The 24811-nt window shown below is 33.9% G+C and overlaps 3 protein-coding genes across 3 annotated transcripts in view; 2 read left to right on the forward strand and 1 right to left on the reverse strand.

Moving 5' to 3' along the window:
- LOC106065939 (4-hydroxyphenylpyruvate dioxygenase-like) overlaps window positions 1–24811 on the forward strand; it is a 50048-nt gene that overhangs the window by 10080 nt on the left and 15157 nt on the right. The window lies entirely within an intron of this gene.
- Window positions 186–12101, reverse strand: LOC106077966 (protein ABHD11-like). Its single transcript, XM_056006365.1, has 6 exons — window positions 11900–12101; window positions 9209–9362; window positions 8719–8892; window positions 8136–8303; window positions 2296–2483; window positions 186–420 (listed from the first exon to the last, which is right to left on the reverse strand). The coding sequence occupies exons 1-6, from the start codon at window positions 12028–12030 to the stop codon at window positions 267–269; spliced, it is 969 nt and encodes a 322-aa protein (XP_055862340.1). The 5' UTR covers window positions 12031–12101; the 3' UTR covers window positions 186–266.
- LOC106065940 (intraflagellar transport protein 22 homolog) lies at window positions 12119–21349 on the forward strand. The gene is made up of 6 exons (XM_013224878.2): window positions 12119–12274; window positions 15549–15631; window positions 16257–16337; window positions 17113–17211; window positions 18513–18610; window positions 20302–21349. The coding sequence occupies exons 1-6, from the start codon at window positions 12236–12238 to the stop codon at window positions 20454–20456; spliced, it is 555 nt and encodes a 184-aa protein (XP_013080332.1). The 5' UTR covers window positions 12119–12235; the 3' UTR covers window positions 20457–21349.

Raw genomic sequence — 24811 nt, forward strand, 5'->3', positions numbered from 1 at the left:
TGATGATGAGAGATATATCCTTTGAAACATTAAATGCATTGAACTTTTTTTCAAAAGCCTGAAAGAAATGTTTGTACAGATCAGTGTAAGCAAGTAGTTGTAATGAAATTTTTGAAAATGTACTGACAAAGGAGATTCTCTAACTATTGTAAGTTGGAAACACTAAGACATGAACTCAACTAGAATTCTAGTTTTTGTAGTGCTTTTATTCTAGTCTTACATTGCAATTGATTATTCTATAAATGAACTAGCAAGGTTCAACAGGTTTACACTGCACTCTCCTCTATAGATGATAAAAATGTTTTGACTGCTGCGACAAATTCTAAAGGTTTATCTGCATGTACAAAATGAGCTGCTTCTTTAATAACTGTTACTTGTACTTGAGGGAAAAAAGATTTTATGACATCCATTTGGACAGATCTGTGGAAATAGATTAGACATTAATATACTAATGGCATTAGACTAATCACCACATGTGAAGTTAAGGTTTTAATATATATATATATATATATATATATATGGCTCTTACTGTCTCAAGACAATGGATGTGCCCAGATAAATTACTGGTAAGACCAGAGTTTCCTCTCTGGGTGTCAGAAAAAAAAAAGTAGATAGGATAAAAGTATACTTTTATTCCAATTTTTAGATAGGCCAAATAAAAGTTGTGATGAAAGAACAGAAAATAATTTCAGCTTCACCAGGTTTAAGCTCACAAGATGATTGCAGACCTGCCTACCAAAAAAAATCCAAATGCGTAACGCTGATGGTCAAAATGCGTATTTTGGAACCAGAATGCGTAACACTTATGAGATCCACTACTTTGTCATATATATATATATATATATATATATATATATATATATATATAATATTAGATCTAGATGTCATGTTTAAAGCTACAATCTAAATCTAGATCAATACGACAATAGAGATGATATCTAGACTAGATCTATGTCTATATAATGAATATAATCTACTCCAGACCTAGATCTGGGCTCGAGAGTGTTACCGATGCCGTGGATCCGCTACAAACGTAGGTCTACTCCAAACGTTCGTAAGCCTACCTTCATCCTTGATCTATTCTATACTAAGACTAAGAATATAGTCTAGATCTAGACTAGATGGTAGTAGATGTTATCGATCTAGATCTAATCAATCTAAATCATACTACAACTAAATTGGATCTAGATTGTTGAGTAATGTAGAGAATCATGACTAACGTAATGACTAGCTAGATCTATTCCTGTATAACAAGCTTTCTAAATCTAGAATCCAGATCTAGACTAGATATCTACAATGTCACTCAATGTGTTTTGAATCGATAGCACTTCGATATTTTTTTCTATACAAATGAATACGGGAATCAGGGATTCAACATAATTAATTTCTACTAATGAACTTACAAAAAAAAAGTCACGTTGGTGTATCAGCTAACTGACGGTACCAACCAGGTACCAACCCGCCACTCCCTCACTCTCGCGTTCTTCATTTCTAGACTAAATAATCTAATGCTTTTAAGAACCAATCAACGTATAGATCTGGACACAATGTGTTCCCCCACCTTTTCTGTCCCCCCCCCCCCCGGCCAACAAAACGGCTTAGCGTGACCTCCGTGACCGCTCGTAAGCTAGTCAAGAGAGGGGGGAAAAAAGGATACGAAAAGCGTAACGCGACGGGTTCAATGCGTATTTGCGTACTGACGGTCATTTTTGGGAGATTTTGCGTAACGAATACGCATTTTGCGTAACGGTAGGCAGGTCTGTGATTGCTTTTTCATTTGGCCACTATGCACCAATGCACCAATTAGGACCTTTAAAATTTCTTGGCCATTAAATGTATTTTTTAAATTAAAAAATAATGTTATTTAAGCTTAAAAAGGGAAAGCACATTATATAAAAATTAAAAGAAATGCAGAGTTTAAAAACATTACAAGGAAATGCAGTCATACAATTGCAAAATACCACTGATTCACTTATAATCAAGAGATCTCCGGAACCGCCAAATGGATTTGCATGAAATTTTGTATACTTTTTCCTTTTACCTCTTCGGTGCTGGCAAAAAAACAGTTTTGATAAATTTGCAGTCAATTTTTTGTTTACCCCCACCCCAAAACAGTGCTGTCTATAAATATAAATACAATACAAATTCAGATATTCAATAGCATATTATCTTTCTTTCCCCCAACCCTATACTTATGGAGAAAATTTAAAGGTCAAAGTCTATATGGGAGAAAATTATGTGAAAAGGGAAAGGGAGTCTGATTCTACTGTATCTAGAAAATAAGACAAAGATTACCTGTAGTGAGGAGAGTTGGCACCAAATATAAATAGTGTTGGCTTAATAAACTGTTTGGAGCTGAGGTCAGGAAATTGTGTAATCTTATCAAAGTTGTTGATGATAGCATTAAGATTCATTCTCCATCGTAACTCTCCACTGGGAAATTCTCTTAAGTTAGTTAATAAGAACTGAAGCACTGCACGGTTCTGAAACACAAGAACTATTTTAGCTATTACGTTTTTAGGTGTGAGTGTGGTGGCTCGGTTGCAGAGCACTTGGCTGTCAATCTCATCTTTAAATTATGCTAATTATAATTTTCTCACTTTCTCACCATCTTTTCAAATTTTTATAAGCTGCATAATTTTAAAAAATCAAAAGAATAAGATAACAAAAACGAAAAAAGCTTAAATGCATTATCTCAAGAAAATATTAAATTTAGTAGACTAACCTTTTATTTCTTTCAATTGTAAATTAACTAGCCTTATCTTATCTTATATAATACAGACATTACTTCAAAAAAGATGATTATGTCCTTCGCGTCATGCATGTTAACCAATGATTTAAAATTCTGCCAAGTCATGCTGATTTTCCTGACTGGCTCAGGCAACCCATTCCATGCTCTAATAGCACTAGGGAAGAAGGAGCATTTGTACAAATTGGTCCTAGCATATGGAACGAGAAATGTGTCATTTATCTAGTGATGGGATTTAAACTAACTTTTAAAAGTTAAACTAAAACTAGTTTTCAACTCTAATAAAGTAGTTAAACTAAAAGTTTATCAAGAATTTTAAAATATAGTTAAACTAAACTAAACAAAAATTAATTAAACTATAAAAACTTTTCATAACTTTTGGGGGCGGGGGGCGAGGTGTTGAACTAGGTATAGATATAATCAACCGACTGTATGCCTACAGTTCGATCTTATTCTTTTAACATTGTATAAATATTTATCCATAATAAAATCAGTAATATGTTTCTTACATTTCTTGCATACACGTTAATGCACAATAAAAAAAAAAAAGATGTCTAAATAAATAAATATATGTGTGCTTGTATTTTTGCCTTGATTTTTGGTAGGCCTACTCTTTTTTTAAAAGTTATATTAATCTATTATAAAACAGAAAATCTTACTTATACGCTACCAGTAAAGTTTAAAATCTCATACAATAACATTAAATTTCAAATTTAGATAAAGTAACCATAGAAATAGAAACGAAATCGTTGGAGTTTTAAAAACATTTGACCTGTATAACTATTTTATAGTGTGAAATACTACATAAACTCCGAACTCTAGGCCACAACAAGCTCAGTCTCTGCCTCAGCCCTTATCGCTATCAACCAACTACCCACAATGAATGAACTAGACGAAGTGCCCACCCTAGTAGAACTCAACAAAGCCCTAGACAGCATGGTTGCCAGCGTTCTTAGCATGCTACTGTACGGCAGCGAGACGTGAACAACTTACACAAAACGAGAGAAAACTAAACTCATTCCACCTATGCTGCCGGGCACGAAATGGCCTAAAGTATGCCGATCTACACAAAACAAGAGTGAAAACTAAAGTCATTCCACCTATGCTGCCAGGCATGACATGGCCTAAAGTGTGCCAATGTGCCAAAAAACACAAAACTCAAACCTACGCTGCCTTCGAAGGATCTTAAAAATAACATGGAAAGAAAGATTGTGTAATACTGAGATCCTTGCGAGAACGGGCCTTCCCAGCATCTTTATGGTCCTCAGGCAACGCCACCTGCCCTGGCTCGGACATGTTTGCCAGAGGGAGGACAATCGCATCCCAAAAATCATTCTGTACGAGCAACTTGCGTCTGGCTCTAGAAAAACTGGTCGCCCTCACCTCCGTTATGTTGATGTAATAAAAAAGGATTTAAAATCAGTAAACATTGATACTGACCATTGGAAAGAGATAGCCTTAGACCGCACTAGTTGGAGAGAGATGGTGACCAAGAAAGCTATAGACAGCTATAGACTGCGAGAAAACAAGGGCCCCTTGAAGAAAAGCAAGTCACACGGAAAATAGCCAGCTCCTCTACCACCAAAGCGAAAGCTACCTTGACATGCAATATATGTGGACGGGAGTGTCTCTCCAAAATAGGGCTTCACAGCCATATGAAAAAGTGTCCGAGATGAACCATAGTCGTTTCACGACTGAAGGAGACTGACGAATTAGTGTGAAATACATGCTTGACTAACCATGCCGATGTGCTATTTTCTTGTCTGAAATACAACTAACACTATTGCATAACCGTTAAACGCGCAAGGAAAAAAAAAAGGGTGGTTTTGTCATTATGGACTGCACACTCAGTACACTATATAGGCCTACACGTGTATATCTATCTGGCCAGGTTGTTAAAGTCAGTCGGACACACCGTCTATTTACTTTCTGGGAACAGCTCGTCGAAATTAGTTAAAATCTACTTTATTTTGAAATTTTCTGCTAAACTACAGTAAAGGTACTGCGCATGGTCCATTTCTCTACATTTCCAATATAAGGGTTTTCCTTTCACAGCAGAAAATCAATTTTGACTCCAGGTGAAAGTTGACAGGTGTGGATTCCTCCATTATTTTTCATGTACCAGGAGAACCGCATAGGTCAGGGCGTAAGGCTTTTTAAAAATGATAATGACACATCACCTGCATGATACACCTATTTTTCAGTTTATAAATGGATGTGGAAAAACTTCATTTTGTAGCCATGTACTAGGAATTTAATTTTTTAAAAATTGGGAGGTGTTCACCCAGTTTTTACCTTTTTAAAGATAGTCACAATTGTGGAACACTATGGATGTCATTTATTTGACCTGCGAATTTAACTTAATATTTACATAGTGATTTTGTATGTGAGTTTGTATTATTATACATAAATTTAAAAATATTTAGAGAATAATATTACATATAATATATAATTTATGATTACCAGACGTCCAGCAAAAAGAGGACAAATCATAATATCAAATAATATCATATAGGCCTATATAATATTAATATAACAAAAAGAATTAAAGAATAGTGAAAAATAAACCTTGTAAGGAACATCAGGGTAGTGTGACGTCAATCCTATACTCTTAAGCGAGCAATTCTTGTATGTATGTATGTATGTATGTATATATATTTATATTTATATATATATATAAATTTTATTTCGAAAACGGCTCTAACGATTTTCTTTAAAAGTTCACGGTATGTGCATAATAGTGAGAAAAAAATTCTCAACTCATTGGCCACATCGGGAAAACTCGAGGTCGACCGTTATATCGGTTTGAAAATGCCTCATTATCGAAAAATTAATTTTGGCTAGAATGTTTTATGAATGAAAATTTTCCATGACGTAAACGGGAAAAACGCTGCTTACGTCACTAGGCTTATCGCAGTACACTAAAATATTTCTTTGCAAACAAGAACAAGTTTTAAAGAACCATTAGACCTAATTAAACATTTGCGCACCATCTTACTGTAGATTGATTTATTATAGAACTATGAAAGAAAAGTAATGAAATTAAATGTGCCGATATATGATTAGTTATTGTGTTTTAAGTGCTTAATAAATTGATTACTCTTTAATTGCGTAGAGTGGTGTAGATACCTTTTACATTGTTGTTTATTTTGCTGGTGACCTCCAGCTGTCTCGTTCTGTGCTATCTTCTATGTCAGATAAGGCAAGTTGGCGCCTAAACTGGTCTTTTAAGCGTTACGCTGTCGGACTTAAAGAATTCCATCTATACAAAGGACGCGGATACACATTTGAGACCAAAATAAAATCTGCTGCCGAGGACAGACGCAGACGCTAAAAGAAAATCTTAATCGATCACCGCGGACAATGGTTATGCTTGCCCTGTATGTGGCAAAATATGTAGGTCACAGCTGCAATCCTCATTAATTTTCGGACTCGAAGACAAGCCTTATTATTATTATTATTTTGCTGGTGAATTATTACCATGTGTTCATGCTTTGGTGTCTACTGTCCTGTACAAAACAAAGGAAATGGTCATAACACAGCTTCTCTGCGCCTTACTTGCGAACTTCTTATAGTCCCACAGTCAGGCTGGGCAGGGCACGTATCCCGTATGGGGGACGAACATATTTTTCGGCGTAACAGAGGTTCCCCACGGAAACGTTTCTTTAGAAAACTAATGCAATGATTTAAGTCTATTAAGAAAAAATTTGCCATTTTACTTTGTCACAAAGTGCCTATTTTACCCTATAACGTAGAGATTTGCGTCACTTGATGTTTCGTACTAAAGCCATAATGAATGTATACTAATTCCATAATTAAATGTCTGAACGTAACCATCTGAGAAGTAACACTGCAAAGACTTTCTTCCAAGCCAATAATAGTAGGCCTACAATAGTTTTACGCAAAAGATGGATTGTAAAACTATAAGACGGATGTGAGATGTGGTTGGTCTAGACTATAGGATGACTTAAGAGACTTTATATTTAATCGCCATGTGCAATTACATTTAGAACTAACAGAACACTAAAGCAACTCTTCAGATTAGTAGTCTTTATCTGATCGTTCATTTTCGTAATTACAACAATAGCCCAATAGTTTTACGCGAAATAAGCAATGTAAAACGTTAAGACGTGAGCTGTGGTTTTCTATAGGCCTACTGTTGAGGGGGTGACTTTCTATTCAAATCGCCATGTACTATTACATTGAGAACTGACAGAACGAAAAAGCTACTCTTCGGATTGAGTCTTTACCCCATCGTTCATTTTCGTAATTACAACAATATTCCCAAAATGACTTCGGGTATATATCCTTCCTTCACAAATCATTCATCCGAGCGAGGCTCGGTCACCTGATATTTAAATTAAAGAGGTAAAGAATCAAAAAGTGACAATGTGTTGTCTTAAGCTTTAATAAAATAAGATTAATGTAAAGGATAAGGAGTTCAAGTATTATATAAGACTAATAAATTTATGCTTTATACCAGTGTTCTGCAATTGTAACTTCTTAAAAAATCCTGTTCTGTAATTGTGACTGACCATATCTCAGTCGATTTGAATGTAAAATTTAAAAATCTGTTGAAAAACTAAACAATGCATCTATTTTTATTGGAAAATGGATGGGCAATGCCAAGATACTTTTAGTTTTTCCATAGATCTAACCATTATGTAGCAAAAAATTGAAAACTAAAAGTAGCTGCAAACTGTTATAGTGACTAAGTCTTAAGACTATTAAAGGGTGTACTTGATGTTCCTGCAGTTAAAAAATTATTGTTTGCCGCAAATGAATTGATTAAAACCACTAAATATTGACCTAACTCGCTAATCAGATTCCCACTATAAACAGAATTAAACACCACGTGGCTCACAAAAAAATTTGGAACAACCCCATTCATAATATTGCATAGAAGCATTTGGCAAAAAATGTTTAACATTTTATAATATTGCTACTTTCAGTTGCAAATATTTACTCCCATAATTTCTACCAGCATCTTACTTTACCATCTTCAAAAGCAGACTGACTAAATAGTTGTTAACTGCATCATTTCTTTGATAATCAAAGTTACTGATATCACATGACCAGCAAACAGGGATGTGCGTTTCAACCATGACCACATGTTGAAAAGTTGTACAAATTTAAATTAAACTTTTAGTTAGGTCATTGGCTAATATGCATGACTAAATGCATGACGCGTAGGACGTAATCATCTTCTTTTTTGAAGTAACGTCTGTATCATATAAGATAAGAAAAAAAAGGCTTAAATTGTATCTAAAAGTGTATTTTCTATTTCAAAACATATCTATGAACATGTAAGAGACATTTAGAATCAATACCTAAACTTAAACTACCTCATAATATTTAGCATTTGCATTTGCTGTGCCCTACTTACTGTAACAACTGCACTCAACTGTGCTTCAACATTTTTCCTAGCTTGGATGATGGAGACACCTGATGGAATCTGAACATTTTTCATAGCCTGTGCATATTTATAGAGCTCTCTGGTGTCATTGGTGCTAGGGGTAATATCAACAACTATAAGAGCTGACATTCTTTCTGGCTGAAATGTAGTCAAAAAATGTGTCCAGTTAATTACAGTTATTGAACAACATATTCTAATATTAAAAATATTAACAAATTCAAAATTAGAACTTTGAAACTATTTCTGCCTATTTCAATAGTTCAAGCGTACTTAGCCTCTCGACCACACTTCCCACAAACACTTAATTTCCTGTGTTCTTCTGATATTATGGCCTCACTTGAACAGATGTTTAAATTGAGCACAATATGAATAACTATTATTTTTATCTATAATAAACAATCATAACTGTCTTATTATGTGCATCTGACTTATTCTTAACAATTTGTGCATACAAAATTGAAAGCTTAATTCTTTTAGCACAAAGATCACACAATTTAAAAAACTATTTAATGTTTTTTTGTAAAGGTAAACATTGTGTTCAAAGAGCACTGACCTTTGTAAGAGCTAATGTCATAGCAGTTTTCCCTCCCATACTGTGGCCCATGACTACTGGATCTTTCAGACTAAGGTCAGTTATCAAACCATCCAAATCATCAGCCATGGAGATATAGTCCATTTTTGGACTATGTTGACTGTCTCCATGGTTACGAGCATCATAAGTCACAACCTGATTTATTTAGATAGTAAAATAATATTTTTAAAACACTCTTTTACCAGTTCAGCAATATTTGGGTTTTAAAAAGCCTAGAAAAATAATAGTAATAGAAATGATCTAGGTGTGCAAGATTCAGATCATAAGAATGTAGATTTAAGAGGCCCTCCTATGTAAAATAAGTAAAATAATTTGAAATATATATTTTTATCTCTATTTTTTATGCCAAAAGGTATTCCAGACCAATGGACTCTCCTGCAAGCCATGCTAAATTAATGTATTACATACTAATAAAAATGACAATGAAATGATTAATTCTAGATTCTTGAACCTTTTGCCCATCATTGGATAAATGCTTGGAGACACTGTGCAGGTTTCCTTTAGCACCAAACAGACCATGTACAAATAGCAAAGGCTTTTTTGTTGATACTTGACTGTGTTCTTGGTCAGGATATGTTGTGTAGCTTAGCTCTAGATCAACATCTCTGGTGTGTAGATGAATTACAGAAAATGTTCATTTAAGATTTAATAATGAAATTATGAAACTTTAGTTCAATTGTCAAAAAAATCAGTTTGCATAAGAAACTATTTTTTGATTGTTAAAATTGAACATCATAACAGTGCTTATAAGCTTATAGTGTGATGAACAGGCAGAGGATTGTATTCTCAAACTTGACAATTCAATGAAATGAAGAAAGAAACATATCTCTGTATTTTCTTAAACTTCTTTAATAATACTTCTTCAACTTTCACATCAAATTAACTTCTCAATTCAATAACAACTTGACTTGATACTTCATAAATAAAACTTAAAGATACATGAAACTTCACTTAGTTTAACTTTAACTAATGAACCCGCTAATATCACCAAACTTATAACCATTACTAATCGAGGACTAAGCGAGGACCATCGCTCTACAAGAACTACTACTATGCGAGGACCATCGCTCTACAAGAACTACTACTATGCGAGGACCATCGCTCTACAAGAACTACTACTATGCGAGGACCCCGTCTAACTGACTTTCCCCTAATTTATATTTTCTTTGATCGTATGTTCTAGAATCATGAAACCTTCTCAGATAAATATTTTAGTAACTTTGACCTTCTAGAAGCTGACGTGTGCTATTTTTTTCCCTTAACCTCTTTCTTTGATTGGATATCTAAAATTAACTTGTTTACGCTGGACACTTGCACTGGTTTGAACTCACTTCTAGAAACTGGTCGAAATAGGTCACAGACTCGACTCGTGACATATAGCTGATATTAAACAGTTGCAGTTCTGGGAATTAACATTTGTTTTTATTTATTTTAGTTTGGGTTGTTCTAAAAATAATTTATCTGATAAAAATGTATTACATTAAAATATTTTTCTTTAAGCTTTAAAATTAAAGCAATAGACACAGTCACTCAAAAAAATTTTTCCCATTAGCATGAACATTATTTGAGTATTTGAGTGTCTACTAGATTTACACTTCACTATTAGATCTATTATTCTATACTATAAATTACTACCAATAGTATTTCAACTAAACTAGTTCTAGAAGTTCTAAAAGTATTCAATAAAGCTAGATCTAATGTCAATGGCAATATGTCTTCGAATCTGAAGATTAAGAATCTAGATCTAATATATATAACAATTTTTTTAATATAATAACAACTGATCTCACAGATACCTTCATGGCCCTTAACATTCCTAGGAAGATTATCGTTGCCTGTCAGAGGGTAGTACTGCTGCAGACCAACCACATCACCAGAAAATTCCTCAGTGGAAACTGATAAAGGGACTACAATGAGTTTTGTTTCCCTTTAACAAAACTCGATCATGGCAGCACCAGAGAATGAATACTCGTTAATTTCTAACATAATAATAATAATGGCAATGTCTTTGATTCTGAAGATTAAGGATGAGTGCAGTGTTTCACAGACTACGCAAACCCAATTGTAACCTGCATATTTTTTGCATCTAGTGCAGACAAAGCCGTTGTCCGTCTGTGGCCTATTTAAGTTTTCTTTTCATCTTCTGTGCCTGTCTTTGGGTCTCAAAAATGTGTCACACAGCCTTTGTGAGAGTTCTCCGACTGGCCATCTGCTGCTAACTTCTTTATGCCTGAGAGGGCGAAATGGCGCTTGAGTTGATCATTAAAGCAATATATATATATATATATATATATATATATATATATATATATATATATATATATGTGATTAGCACCTTGCTAAAAAGTTAAATATCTTCCACCTGCCTAAGGCAGATCTTTAAAATAAGGTGGTAAGATAAAAAAAACAATAAGGAAGTGCCACCAAGAGCAGAGTACCATCATGATATCAGCAGCAGATCATGGCAGATGCCTTGGCTGGCTTGGTCACATTCATAGAATGCCACAAGATCAACTTCCACTAAGACATTCTGTATGGTGATCTAACAGAAGGCAGGAGAATCGCTGTTCACCCATTTTTACGATATACTGATGAAAACGAGACAAGAAGATTTAAAAAATTGACACTAACAGCTGGGAAAAAGTGGCACTGGAGAGCAAGCATTTAAATTATAAGGAAGGGACCCAGTTTGCAGAAGCCATAGTAGTAGAAAAATTAGTAGAAAGAAGGGTGAAAGTGCAATGGCACTTGGTGATTACAGATGCCCAATCTGTGACCCTAGCTGTGTAAATGTAATGTATCAAGCATTCAAATTCAAGGATTGCCCAAGCATTGGCCTCTTTAGTACTTTAGTTACACAATAAGTTGCAAAGGGAAAAGTTGATCTTACGATATATATATATATATATATATATATATATATATATATATATATATATATATATATATATATATATATATATATATATATATATATATATATATATATATATATATATATATATATATTTATTTATTTATTTATATACATATATATATATATATATATAATATTATAATTAGTAATAATAATTAATAGTAATATTTATTTATTTCATTTTTTTATAATTAATAACTAAATAAGTCAAATAAATTATCGAACCCAGATTCGGAGGATAACTGCCTGTGCGAGTGTCGGTTTTGTAATGAACAGCTGTGCTTCTTGTGCCATTGTTTACAGTTTCTAAAAACTCGATAAAAACAACTCAAACTTAATCGCGATCTTATTTCCATGGCAGATGATGTGTTGACACTTGAAACTGTGGATTTTAGACGAGCTAATATCGGAAACAGATAAAAAGTGCGAAAGCTAAATTAGACAGAATCCATTCCGCTAGAGTTGTTGTACTTGTTTAGCGTTCCATTATGATTATGGTTACCACAGTAAACTAATAAATCTTCTACTGGCTCTAGATCTACTAGAAAATCTAGAGTGATTATGTCGAAAGCTAAAGTTATCATAGTTGGCCCGTCAGGGGTAAACTAGATATTACATATTTGTTTATTTTTCATTTTAAAAATTTGATATAGATCTAGATTCTACCATTTCTGATGATTTCTAGATCTGTTAACTGATGATACTACTACTACAAGTAGATCTAATCAAGACTAATCTAGATCTAGATCTACTAGTGATTACTACTGATTGTAACTGATACTACTGATAGTGATAGATATACCAGTCTATTAGTTAGAACTTAGAATCAGTTAGATCTAGAGTCTAGTACTATTAAATTAACTATTTGTCTATTAGTAGTATAAGTATTACTATGTCGATTCTATGATTTTACTATCCTATCAATTATCATAGTATCATATTATTCATATTATAGATCTATTATATTTATATTTTTATATAATTATGTATTATATCAATTACATGTTATATATTAATGTTTTTATGACTTTTTTTTTGACTTATATAAATGAGTCTTATGTCGTACTCAATAGTGACATCATAGTCATATATATACGATTTAAATATTGAATTTATAGATCAAGATTATTCTAAATCTAGTGACAATGATGACAATGTAGTCAATCTAGAATAGTATAAGTATAAGATTATTATTAATAAGATAAGATATACTAAGTTATAGTTTATATACCTGACCGGACAAGATCCCATTTATGTCAGGGGTTCCTTTCTTAGCTTGGCTCGACTTGGCTCCTTAGGGGTTTACTTGATTACTTACAATTAATTATTATTAATAAACTTCAACTCCATGAATAACATAATACTTTCCATGAAATAACAATGATACTTTAATAATATCCAACAGAGCACAAATAATGCACAATAAATATTAATATTAATAAACAACCACCAGTCCAGGAAGCGACTATCCAACCTTTCTGGACCAGGAACAAGACCTCACTAACTTAACACACTCTCTCTTACATTCAACTCAGACTTAACCATTCAGTTCACAACACGTGCAAGACTTTTCACAATTTGTATACGAATTTATTACTTATGTTAATAATATATACTAATTATTTATATTTCAACCTATTTTTAGATTATTTCGCCCCCCCCCCTCTAGTATGTTGGCCGATTTGGTGGGGTCGGAGGGAGCGATGGTATCAATCCCCCCCCCCCCCCCATACACTTTCGAGTGGGAAGGGGGCGGTCCAATTTATTTCTAGAAATCACAGCTTGCTAACAGAATCGATTAAATATCTATATGATTAAAACTTGTTATTGATATTTTAACCGATCTTTATATTATGTCATTCCCTGGTTGCCGATTGGGGGGGGGGCGAATACCTCTACTAATAATTATTTTAAGAAAGTTAGAATTCAAACGAAATTTTTCAGTATAAGAGTCACGATTGAGATGAGTTCTAAACCCAAATAATTTCATCATAGTCCCTTTTCCCAACCTTTACTCAATCTGATATTTTGCTAGTTAAATAAATTTGGGACTATAACTCACAATTTATACTTGAATTTTATTGAATATTATTTTTTCGGCGTCGATCCTCAAAGCCAAAATCTAAATATGTGGGTTATCTTATCTTTTCAAGGAAAAAATCGGTTTTATTTGCAATGTATTAAGGGCCTATAAATTCATATTAGAATACTTTTCAATTACAACATTATTTGAAAAGTCCTTTTTTAATAGTATGAATAATGAGCCTTTGGTCAGGAGAGTGCATTTCTTCTGTGAAGAATGCAAGAAATCTTTTTTGGCGTCGGAACCCCGAACTCCATTGATGAATAATGAGCAGTAGATGTCAGGAGAATGCGTTTCTGCATTGAAGAATGCAAAAAAAAAACGCTTTTGGAGTCGGGGCTTCGCCCCGAACTCTATTGATGAATAATGAGGTGTATATGTCAGGCGAATACGTTTCTGCAGTGAAGAATGTAAGAAAACGCTTTTGGCGTCGGGGCTTTGCCCCGAACTCTATTGATGAATAATGAGCTGTAGATGTCAGGCGAATACGTTTCTGCAGTGAAGAATGTAAGAAAACGCTTTTGGCGTCAAGAAAACGCTTTTGGCGCCGGGGCTTTGCCCCGAACTCTATTGATGAATAATGAGCTGTAGATGTCAGGAGAATACGTTTCTGCAGTGAAGAATGCAAGAAAACACTTTTGGCGTCGGGGCTTAGCCCCGAACTCCATTGATGAATAATGAGCAGGAGAATGCGTTTCTGCAGTGAAGAATGCAAGAAAACGCTTTTGGCTCGGGGCGACCACTAGGAAACCTTATAGCGCTGCCCCAGTTGTTTTGTTTTTCGCCGGAGGTTGAGAAATCCTGCTTTTTTTTATTCTCATATATATATATATTATATATATATGTGTGTGTGTGTGCTGTATGCACATTTATGCGTAGGGTTAGGGTTTACTGGGGGTTAGGGTTTGGAAAAAAATTGCCCCCCCCCACTCCAAAGTTCTGGAGCCGCCAGTGCCACTGACAAGTCTAGATCTAGTTAAGTTAGTAATAATCATTAAATGATAATGATAGTGACTATAGATACTATAAAAGTATAAGTTCTATAACTAGACTCACTCTAGCTAATCTATTCTAGACTGTAGTATTATTTAGAGAATATATAAATGAATGACAAAAGTCTCAAATTGACAATAGACTACTAAGAGTTAAGAGTTTGAAATGATAGTGTAACATTAAAACATATATTGTTAAACAAAACTAGAAAAAATAATTCCAAATTTATTCTTATAATTGTATGACAAGTAGACTTGAGATCTAGATCTAAAAGGGAAGATATTAATTTCAGTGGAAAAAAATTGGATGATCTGGGACCACTAAGAGTGCTAAGGGAAATGAGGTCAAGTTATTCTAACAGGCTCTTTTATCCATTGCGTAATGTTCGTAAGTTGATTGAGCTAGTTTGGTTGTTGTTTTGCAATTGAATATGCAACCAGTATAATTAACATCAGTGTTTTATTTCTAAGAGACAAAAGAGTCTTGTTGGATTTCTCCCAGAACGTGTACCATTTCTTATTGATCCAATCTCAGATTAGGAGTCATAGCTTTTTTTAATGGTTCTTGGTTCTTATTGGTATGGCCAATATGCTGTCCCATGCAAGAGTGACATCCTCCTCTTTTCTCTCTATTGTCATTCTGATCACCATTTTGTTTGCATTTAATAAGGCCCTTAGGGATAGACACTTGTCAGTTGCCATCTCATTCGCTATTCATAATTGTCTTTATTATTTCTGTTCATTACATAGTATTAATATCCATCATTGTACTCTAGTCTATTTTCATTTATTTTCTTAGGCTGGAAAAACTTTTCTCAGCAATTTTTTATCTGATGCTACAGAGTTTTCTGCAGGAGAATACCATCCAACTCAAGGAGTCAGGTAAATAGCTTTTTTTATGACAAAAGTTGATATGAAAAATAAAGCTCGACCACAACAGTTTCATTATGTTTTTTTTAAATAGCCTTTATATAGCACAACTTTCATGCTTATAGGATGCTTGAGCATTATGTTCCGAAATCTCTTCTATGGACCAGTGTGGGAAGGGGGTATTTGGGAGAAGGTTACCCATTCTGCCATTAGGCCCTCAGTAAACATAACACTGCTCAAGTCAGGTATTGAACTCAAGCTCCCTTAATAGGTGACCAATGGGTTTAAGCTTCTTGACTATACATGTTATGTAACCATAAGGTAACTTAGTGTTATGTTGCCTAATAAATACCTGCATTTTGACTCTCCATCACATGCCCAATAGAGTATGGAACATTCTAAAATACTTAGCCAAAATAACCAGGACTTGAATCTACAACCAATTTTTGGGGAAATCAAGCTTTTCTTTCAAATAGTGATAATGTCCTATCAATAATTGATACTATCAATTCCTAGTACCTAATGGTTACATATGTATGTATATATATTTCAAACTAGTTTGTTAGAATTATTTTCTTAACATCATTTAATTTTAATAACAGTACTTTACATTAATGAATCACTCTTATGTTCTCAGAATTATAGAATTTGAAGCAGGTTCAGACACAGGTCGTGCATCAGTAGATGTTGAATTATGGGACTGCAGTGGTGATAGAAAGTATGTCTTACTTCTAATACTAATGATAAAAAAAATGATATGATTAAATATGCTTTTTGTTGTTTCCTTGTTTTTTGAAGCGTAGCAATGTTTCATCTTAGATTTCAAATGAGGAAACAAAGCAATTTATATTATATTGATGGAAAGTAATGTTCTAATAAGATGCACAATATTATAGGGCTCTCTAATTTTTAGAAATGGAAAGAAAACAGCTAGTTGGAAAGAACAACTGGAAAAATGTCTAAAAATGACTCTGCCAGGGCTAAAATCTACTGCATTCTATTATATTCTCAAAGCTTTACCTAATAGGTACAAGTTTTGACAGATGAGATATAAAAAAAAGGGGGGGGGGAAGGAATAGTGTTCTTCATTTTATAACAATGGCTTTGGAAAGATCTGTCAAGTTGAGACAAAAATGCAATGATTGAAAGAATGACTGCTAGATTCACTTCTTGTTACACATAAACCTACTCTAACTTTATTATTGATATTTATAATATTAAGACATAAGTACTTTTGCACATTTTAGAATAGATGATAGAATATATTTCTAAACAGCAAAAAAAAAAATCAGGTATTATTTTCATGTTCACATCTATGTTAAATAGATAATATTTGATTTAATCTCCTAATACATTGAATTATTATTAACATATATAGTAATAATGTAAATATTGTTATATTTATAAAGAATAACCTGTCTTGTGAAATTAACTTTCTTGGTGAGCAGACATTCAGATAAGTAATTTTAATTTGTATTTTTTTTTTAATCAAGGTTTGAAACGTTTTGGCCAGTATTTGTCAAAGATGCTAGTGGTGCAATATTTGTTTATAATCCAGACCAACCAAATCATGATAAAGAACTAGATTTATGGTAAGGATGATTTCCTTTTAGTGATTACCCAACATTCTGATAAACATTTTTTAAGTTTTTAATAATAATAATAATCTATATTATCTTTGAAGAAATATGTCTAACAAGTCATGTATAATTAAAGTAACTTAATTCAAACATTTGAAGTCTTATTACTGTATATATTTAAGTAGTACCCAAAAGGGGAAAAGCTGCTTTTAGTTTTGTGTGGTCTGTTTGTCCATCCATCCCATTTAAATTGCAAAAACTAGAAAATTCATTAGAAATATCATGATATTTTTAATTCTTACAAAGTTCTGGTTCAATGTCTACCCAATCATTTAATATTTAAAATTAGATATTCAAGCAGTTTAAAAGAAAAAAAAAATACACTAAGTTTTTAATAAGATAAACTTCAGGGAGGTAAGTCTTCATAATAGGTCATTGACTTTTTCATCGCTAACTTGACTGAGGGATTAGTGCATCAAAAGTTAGCAACTAAGATCACAGTTGAAAAATATTGATGGCTTATTATAAATTTTTTTTTTTTTCATTTATTAAGTTTTTAAATTCGTAAAATACTCATTTAAATGTTTGGCTTGAATATTCTTTGTTCATGGGATTCGGTGGGCTACCTCTTTGATAACACAAACTCTCTTTGTAATCTTGTTTTTACTCAGTAATTGTATATAATCAACTTTCTAATATTTTAAACTAAAAGGGCATTATAAAAATTATACTTTAATTACTTAATTTTTCTAATGAAAAAGAAATATGATAACATTTATGTGTGTATATATTGTTACGTCTCCCCTACTATCCAGGCTCTCTTCAAACTGCACCACACGACACAACGAACTTAAAGAACCTCACAACTCAGGGTTCCAAAGTAACAGTAGCAATTTAATTTCAAATACATGACAACACTGTACAGTTGGCAATAATATTACAATAACTGTCCAAAAACTAGCCTTGCTCTGCCCGACTTCACACACCGTGCTGGTTCTCGCCTTGTACTGGTCACATTGCGAGGTAACGTGAAGTCAAGTGATTCTGACACACTCGCTCTTATATAGTGTCTCTACTGGCCTCGAACCTTCTTGACCACTCCAGTTGATCACTTTCACAGTGACTTGCATGCGTAATATTTACGACACTGGTCCTTGCCGAACTGGCGTGTACTGTCACTGGTCTCGGTTGACCGCTCGTCCTGTGCTGGACTGTGGTGATTTGGATAGGCTAAAAACACACAGCACTACCCCCATCTGTGTCACCACCAGGTTTACAACAATATATATACATTTTTTGTTTTTTCACTGCAGGTATAACTTTCTTATTGGCAACCAACATATAAAAGAGAGTCAATGCTATGTTTTTGCCCATCACAAACCCAACACAGCTGGCGAGTCATCTGAACTCTGTAAGTCAATACTTCATATTCAGTAGCATAGCATGACATAGATTTAGAATGAAATCTGCAAGGAACAGAGAAACAATTAGAATTATATCAAACTTCAAATTACATTTCAATACAATACAATTCAAGAAAAATAGCTCCATCATATGCTTAGATAACTCTTGTCAGTAAAATCCTCAAATAGGATAATGGAATTTCGTATTTTATCTTTAACATTTTTTTTTCACTAATGTAAACGGGATAACATTTTTTGTCTGATTTCTCAGGCAGTTTGTTTTTTTTTAACTTATATTTCACTTCAAATGATTAACAACCTGCTGATAGATTGGACTTCAATCCTGCTAGCTTGTTATGGCTGGGTAAAAAGGCCTACTGGTGCACAGAATAATTTTGTTACTTCAAATTAACCAGGCATAAAGATTTCAAATTAATTCAATAAAGACAAAGAAGGAAAAAAATGTAGTGAATTTAAATGTAACAGAATTTTCTTTTATATGAGTTCAGACTACCATATTTTCATGCATATAACCTGTGGGTAGTACAAGTTTTTACAAACTAAAGGCGGCTGTGCAGGGTAGACAAAGATGCGGGCTACCATATACATAATTTATTTTACTCATAAACATGATCTAACAAAAACTATGGACATGCCTGTGTGTCTTAATACCACCTATAGTTTGCTGTGTACGGATATGACCGTAGGCTTGTATTTCACATGCCTGTTGCACTCTATGTATCACCTGTTGGAACAACAACTGGAGCATGATTGCATCTCGAGGGACAGACATCTGATGAGCAACATAGTTTACAACAAGTCATGCTTTTCACATGTGAGATATATAAAGGTGGATATATAAGGTTACTGTTTGTACAATTTTCTTTTTCTTTTTTGTAATTCGTGCTGGGTATATGCATGTGCTGGTTGTATGCGCAAAAATATGGTATCTGGATACCATTCTATACCTATATCTTTAATTGGCCATAGAGACAATTTGTTGTAAAAATTGTAACATAGTTCTTTAAGTAATCAACAAAAAATGGTATAGTACACAACATTAGTCTCACAATCCTTTTTAATCACAATATTATAGCAATTTCATGCAAAATAAAATTACATGTACAACCTTAAACAGAGTTAAACAAAATTAAATATCAGTGAAGTACATGGACTCTTTGAAATTGAAGACAAAAAAGAGATCAGTTGTATGTCAAGACTAAAATGTAACCACTGATCCTGAGCAGGTAACATACTATTCTTGTGATACTTGAGATTATTATAAGTAACAGCCTAAGTAAACTTACATAAAAACCTGTATTCATTCAATTCTTACTTTTCACTCACTGCTGAATAAAAAAGATTATTGACTTTAAAATCTTAAATAAAACTAATATAGCAGAATATAAAAAAAAAACAATTTGTAAAAAGAATATAAATATTTTTAATTAAGATTTGTTTTAAACATACATTAGGCTTCTGCAGCCTGTGTTTGAGTGCCTGGGTTGTTTTCAGTATTGGTCCGAGTCATTTATGGTATTCTTCGTATCTTTGATAGTGGTTTTCACCAAAGGTTCAAATCTGTTGTAAGTTTACTCTGCATTGGATTCTCTTCTATGTCAGCATCACCTTAAATATTTCCATTTTAGCAAGATTGTTTTTAATTTTCTGTTGTTTTACAAATTTTGTGTTTTCACAGCAAACAGTTTCTCCAAGATCCCACTAATACACACCAGTCTAGAGGAAGAGTCAGCAGAGAAAGTCAGAAGGGAGTTCAACAAATTTCTCTCCTCCCTTGTCAAGGCAGTGTCTAGCAATCGAGAGCAAGAGGAACTCAGTATAATGAACCAATAAGCTCTCAGTTTTTAAACGCTGCTTTTGTTTAACTATTAATTCATTTCATGTTAGGATGACAGTGCTAACATCTCATAACCTATTGTTTGATTCAAAATGTTCACCTTTACAAACAATTTCATATGATTGATACATAAGTATGAAATTAGGCTAATGCTTATTGGCCCCTTTTAATGACAATAAACAATTTGATATTCTTATATTAAAGGGGCCAATAGATTATTGTAAAAGATCTTTTACAGACCTTATGCTGTAAAGCTAATTAAACACATTTCCCACAATCTTATTATAGCTTACACAAGTAGACTGTGCCTCTGTTGACTAGTCGACTGTGCCTCTGTTGACTAGTAGACTGTGCCTCTGTTGACTAGTCGACTGCCTCTGTTGACTAGTAGACTGTGCCTCTGTTGACTAGTAGACTGTGCCTCTGTTGACTAGTAGACTGTGCCTCTGTTGAGCTCCAATCACACAAAACAATTACAAATCAATGATTTTAGTTTATCTTACTGTCTTGTAGAACAGATACAAGTGGCTGCCTATCATATGGAACGCTATTCATGGACAAAATAGTAGCGACCAATACTAATGCCAGGGCTGCGTGATTTTCACAGTTTGCCCCTGTATAAAATTATATTTTTGTTAGGTTCTTATAAATGATTGTCTGACATAAGTTGACACTATAGTGGTTTAGGTAATATTCTTTATGTATTAGTGACATGAAATGAAACTATATTTCATATCTTATTACCCTCCCCCCACCCCTTACACAGTTTTTCTAAAATTATTTTTTAAATTTTCTATTCTAGAGTTTATTTCATTATTTTGTTTTGTTTATTTTTTTTTTTACATTTACATTTTGTTAGGAAATTTATTAAAACAATATTTCCATTCTAGACTTAGTTCTTGTTTCTAAATTTAGATCATACTTTCAGAAGACAGTCAGTCACACTTTAAGATAGACAAGCCATTCTTCTAATGAACAGTCATATAAAAAAAGTAATATTAAAAGAAAATCTTACACATGACAGATTCAGTCTTACAACACTGATTTAGGAAAGAACATTTTCGTACAAACCTATTTAGTTCTTATTTTTCTGTGCTGGAACTGCACATGGTGACCTTTAGTCTACGTCAACATGTAACCAACTTTTTTGTTTAGATCTTCCTCCCAATCTGTTTTCTCTGCCTTTGGTAGAAACGAGTTTCAAGTGCATTGCGTCTGTAGTTGAATTGACTAAATGACCAATCCACTGGCTACATAGAACGTCATATTGTTTCTAAGATGTAACAGCCGAGTTCTCAAAATGACAAACGCGTGGAAACGTTCATGCAGAGAGCATGGTTAAAGGAACACGAAAGCTAACAAAAATACAGTATGGAATGGACCTGATTGCATTGCATTTTGAGAATGCAAGAGACTCGCCAATATAATAGGCCTACACATCCTGGCTTATCTACCATGCAATAATAAAAATATGAGTTGGCCCTCTATGGAAAATTATTTTCATTCCTAGAGAAAAGTTTGTAGGTCGTAGTCTTATATTGACGAAAGTGACCCACTAACAATATCTAATTGAATCCAAGTACAAATATATTAAAGAATGGCCCCGCGCGATTAGGAGGGAGAAACGGTGAGTGAAATAGACAAAGAGGGCGTCGAGCGATTGAGAGAGAAAGAAAGAGAGGGGGGGTTGGATGAGAGAGATGAGAATAACTGGAAGAGAGCATGGCTGAGAGAGTGAGAGCGATTAGTTATTATCATAGACTATATATAGTCTATGGCTATCATGGGCGTAGCCAGGATTTTTTTTTCGGGGGGGGGGGAGACCCCCCCGCCCCCGAGAAGAAAAAATTAATAGCATGTATGTGTGTGTGTACATGATCTTTATTACATTCTGACCCTTCATTTTTCGAAAGATGTTTATTATGCACTATAATGTTTCTTCCTGGAGTTAGTTGAAAAATTGTAGACTCCCGCCATTGACAGCAATGGTATCTGGGGGGGGGGGGGGGTGCTTGGAGCACTATTTCTGGTATTGAAAGCCAACAAAATGAATGTTCTGAGGTATCTACAGTAAATTTTCCTGCTATTAAAAAGTTTTATTTCAAAAACCTCAAATGCTATTCTTACTGGCACTAAGTTGTACTAGGATGTCATCGCAACCCTTAAGTATGCGTAATTCATTTTGTCGGAGAACATGTCCCGCAAACCTCATGCGAGGGGTCGACTCCCAGTTCAGCATAGGATTTCCTTGATTTAGACCCGATCTCTATAACTGACTCCTAAAATCTATCTTTTCCATCTTTGTTGAGCCACATTTAGTGTTTTTCAATTTCGACACATGACTTTTCAAAGCACTTTATTAATGGAGCCCCGCCACTGGTAGAAATATGTAACCTCTCTTGAATGCGCTCTTGGAATTAGGTGACTGTAGTTTGCTTAAGATTTTATATCGAAAAGGGAAGTTTTATCGTCAAATCATCTGTTGTGGATTTTAAACTAAAAAATCTCTGGAGTTTTTTTGTTTTTTTTTAATTCAAAACCCCATTTAGCTACGGTCATAATCAGTGCCGGTCATAGCAATTGCGGGGCCCTATGCGAAACTGATTGCGCGGGGCCTAGTCTGTGTGGGAATAAGGATAATAAGTGAAAATTAAGATTTTGTATAAGAAAAAAAATTCGACTTTACTAAGTTAAAAATTGCGATCTGTACTTTAAGAACCTTGTAACCAATGGCATATTTATATGCTAGTGACTATAAAAGTAAATAAAGTATTCGATTATTTCATGAAAGCTGACAATGCCTTTTTTTCCTATTATCACGCGTAGGATTGGCGTTTTCCGCAATTAATGACACCCACAAATGACAATTTTGTCTATTTTTCTGGAGATTTTAAAGAGTTTTCAGGAGATTTAAATAAATTCAGGAGATTTCCAGGAGTTTTTGGTATATATTTTGCAATTTAATAATTACACCCTGAATTAGCGCGGGGCCTATGAAAGCGCGGGGCTCACTGCGATCGCATAGGTTGCAGTGGCCTAAGACCGGCCCTGGTCAAAGTATTTGGTAACTGTGGTTTGCTTTAGAATTTTTTTGTAACTCAAAACCATCTGAAGGGGTTTTAAACTTTTAAGAAAAGCAAACTGTAGGAGAGGGGTTTAAACTCAAAACCCCCAATAGGCTTGGCTTGGCTACGCTCAAATAATTTTTGTGTGTAATTTGCTTTTTTTATATTAAAGAGGTATTTTTTTAGCATCGAACCCCGCTGAAAGGGGATTTAAACTCAAAACCCCTTTTCGCAACTTTCATAGCATTTTGAGTACGTTTTTTAAATTGAAGAGTTATTTTTTTAGCTTCAAACTCCATTGGAGGGGAGTTTAAACTAAAAACCCCTTTGACTACACTCATAGAATTTTGAGTGTATAATTTGCTTTGTTTTTAATATTAAAGAAGTAATTTTTACCTTCAAACCCCGCTAAAAGGGGTTTAAACTCAAAACTGAGTCGAAACCCATTTACCTACGCTCATAACATTTTGAGAGCGTAATTTGCTTTTTTTTTATTTTGAAGAGGTATTTTTTTTAGCTTCAAACCCTACTGAAGAGGAGGGGGGGGGGTTCAACTGAAAACACTTAGGCTACGCTCATAGAATTTTGAGTGTGTAATTTGCTTTTTTTTTTATATTGAATAGGGGGTTATAAAACAAAATCTTCCTTAAATGTGCTCTTTGAATTTGGGGATAGTCGTTTCCTTTTTTTTTTTTTTTTTTTTTGCTTTGTTATTAGAAGATAGGGATTTAACTGCAAAAAAAAAACCCTGGTAAAGGGTTTTAAACTCAAAACCCGTTGGTAGGGGTTTTGAAATCAAACTCCTCTGGCAGGGGATTTTAAACTCAAAACCCCCTGGTAGGGGGTTTTAAAATAAAAAACCCCATGTAGCGGTTTTAAACTCAAAACCCCCTGAAAGGAGTTTTAAACTCAAACCCCGCTGGTAGGGGGTTTTAAACTCAAAACCCCTTGGCTGCGCTGGGGCAAGTGATGGTATAGTATTAAAATGTCACCCAAAATAAACAAAATCAAAGCAAAAAATCAATTACTAAATTCCAATCCCCCCTTCGGGGGGGGGGGATTTCATTTCGGGGGGGGGGGGGTTGAACCCCAAGAACCCCCCATCTTGGCTAGGCCCATGATGGCTATTATTGTCTAAATGAGAGCTTGGGTTAGTCTCTTTTGTTTTTCATATTGGTATTATATTTCTTTAAGTTTAATGTATCCTAAAGGCCCTAATGTATATACGTCTTCAACACTTTTGCTTTTGCAATGTAGCATGCAGTTTTCAAAGAAGCTATTCTTTT

Source organism: Biomphalaria glabrata, chromosome 12, assembly GCF_947242115.1.
Source record: "Biomphalaria glabrata chromosome 12, xgBioGlab47.1, whole genome shotgun sequence".
NCBI lineage: Eukaryota > Metazoa > Mollusca > Gastropoda > Planorbidae > Biomphalaria > Biomphalaria glabrata.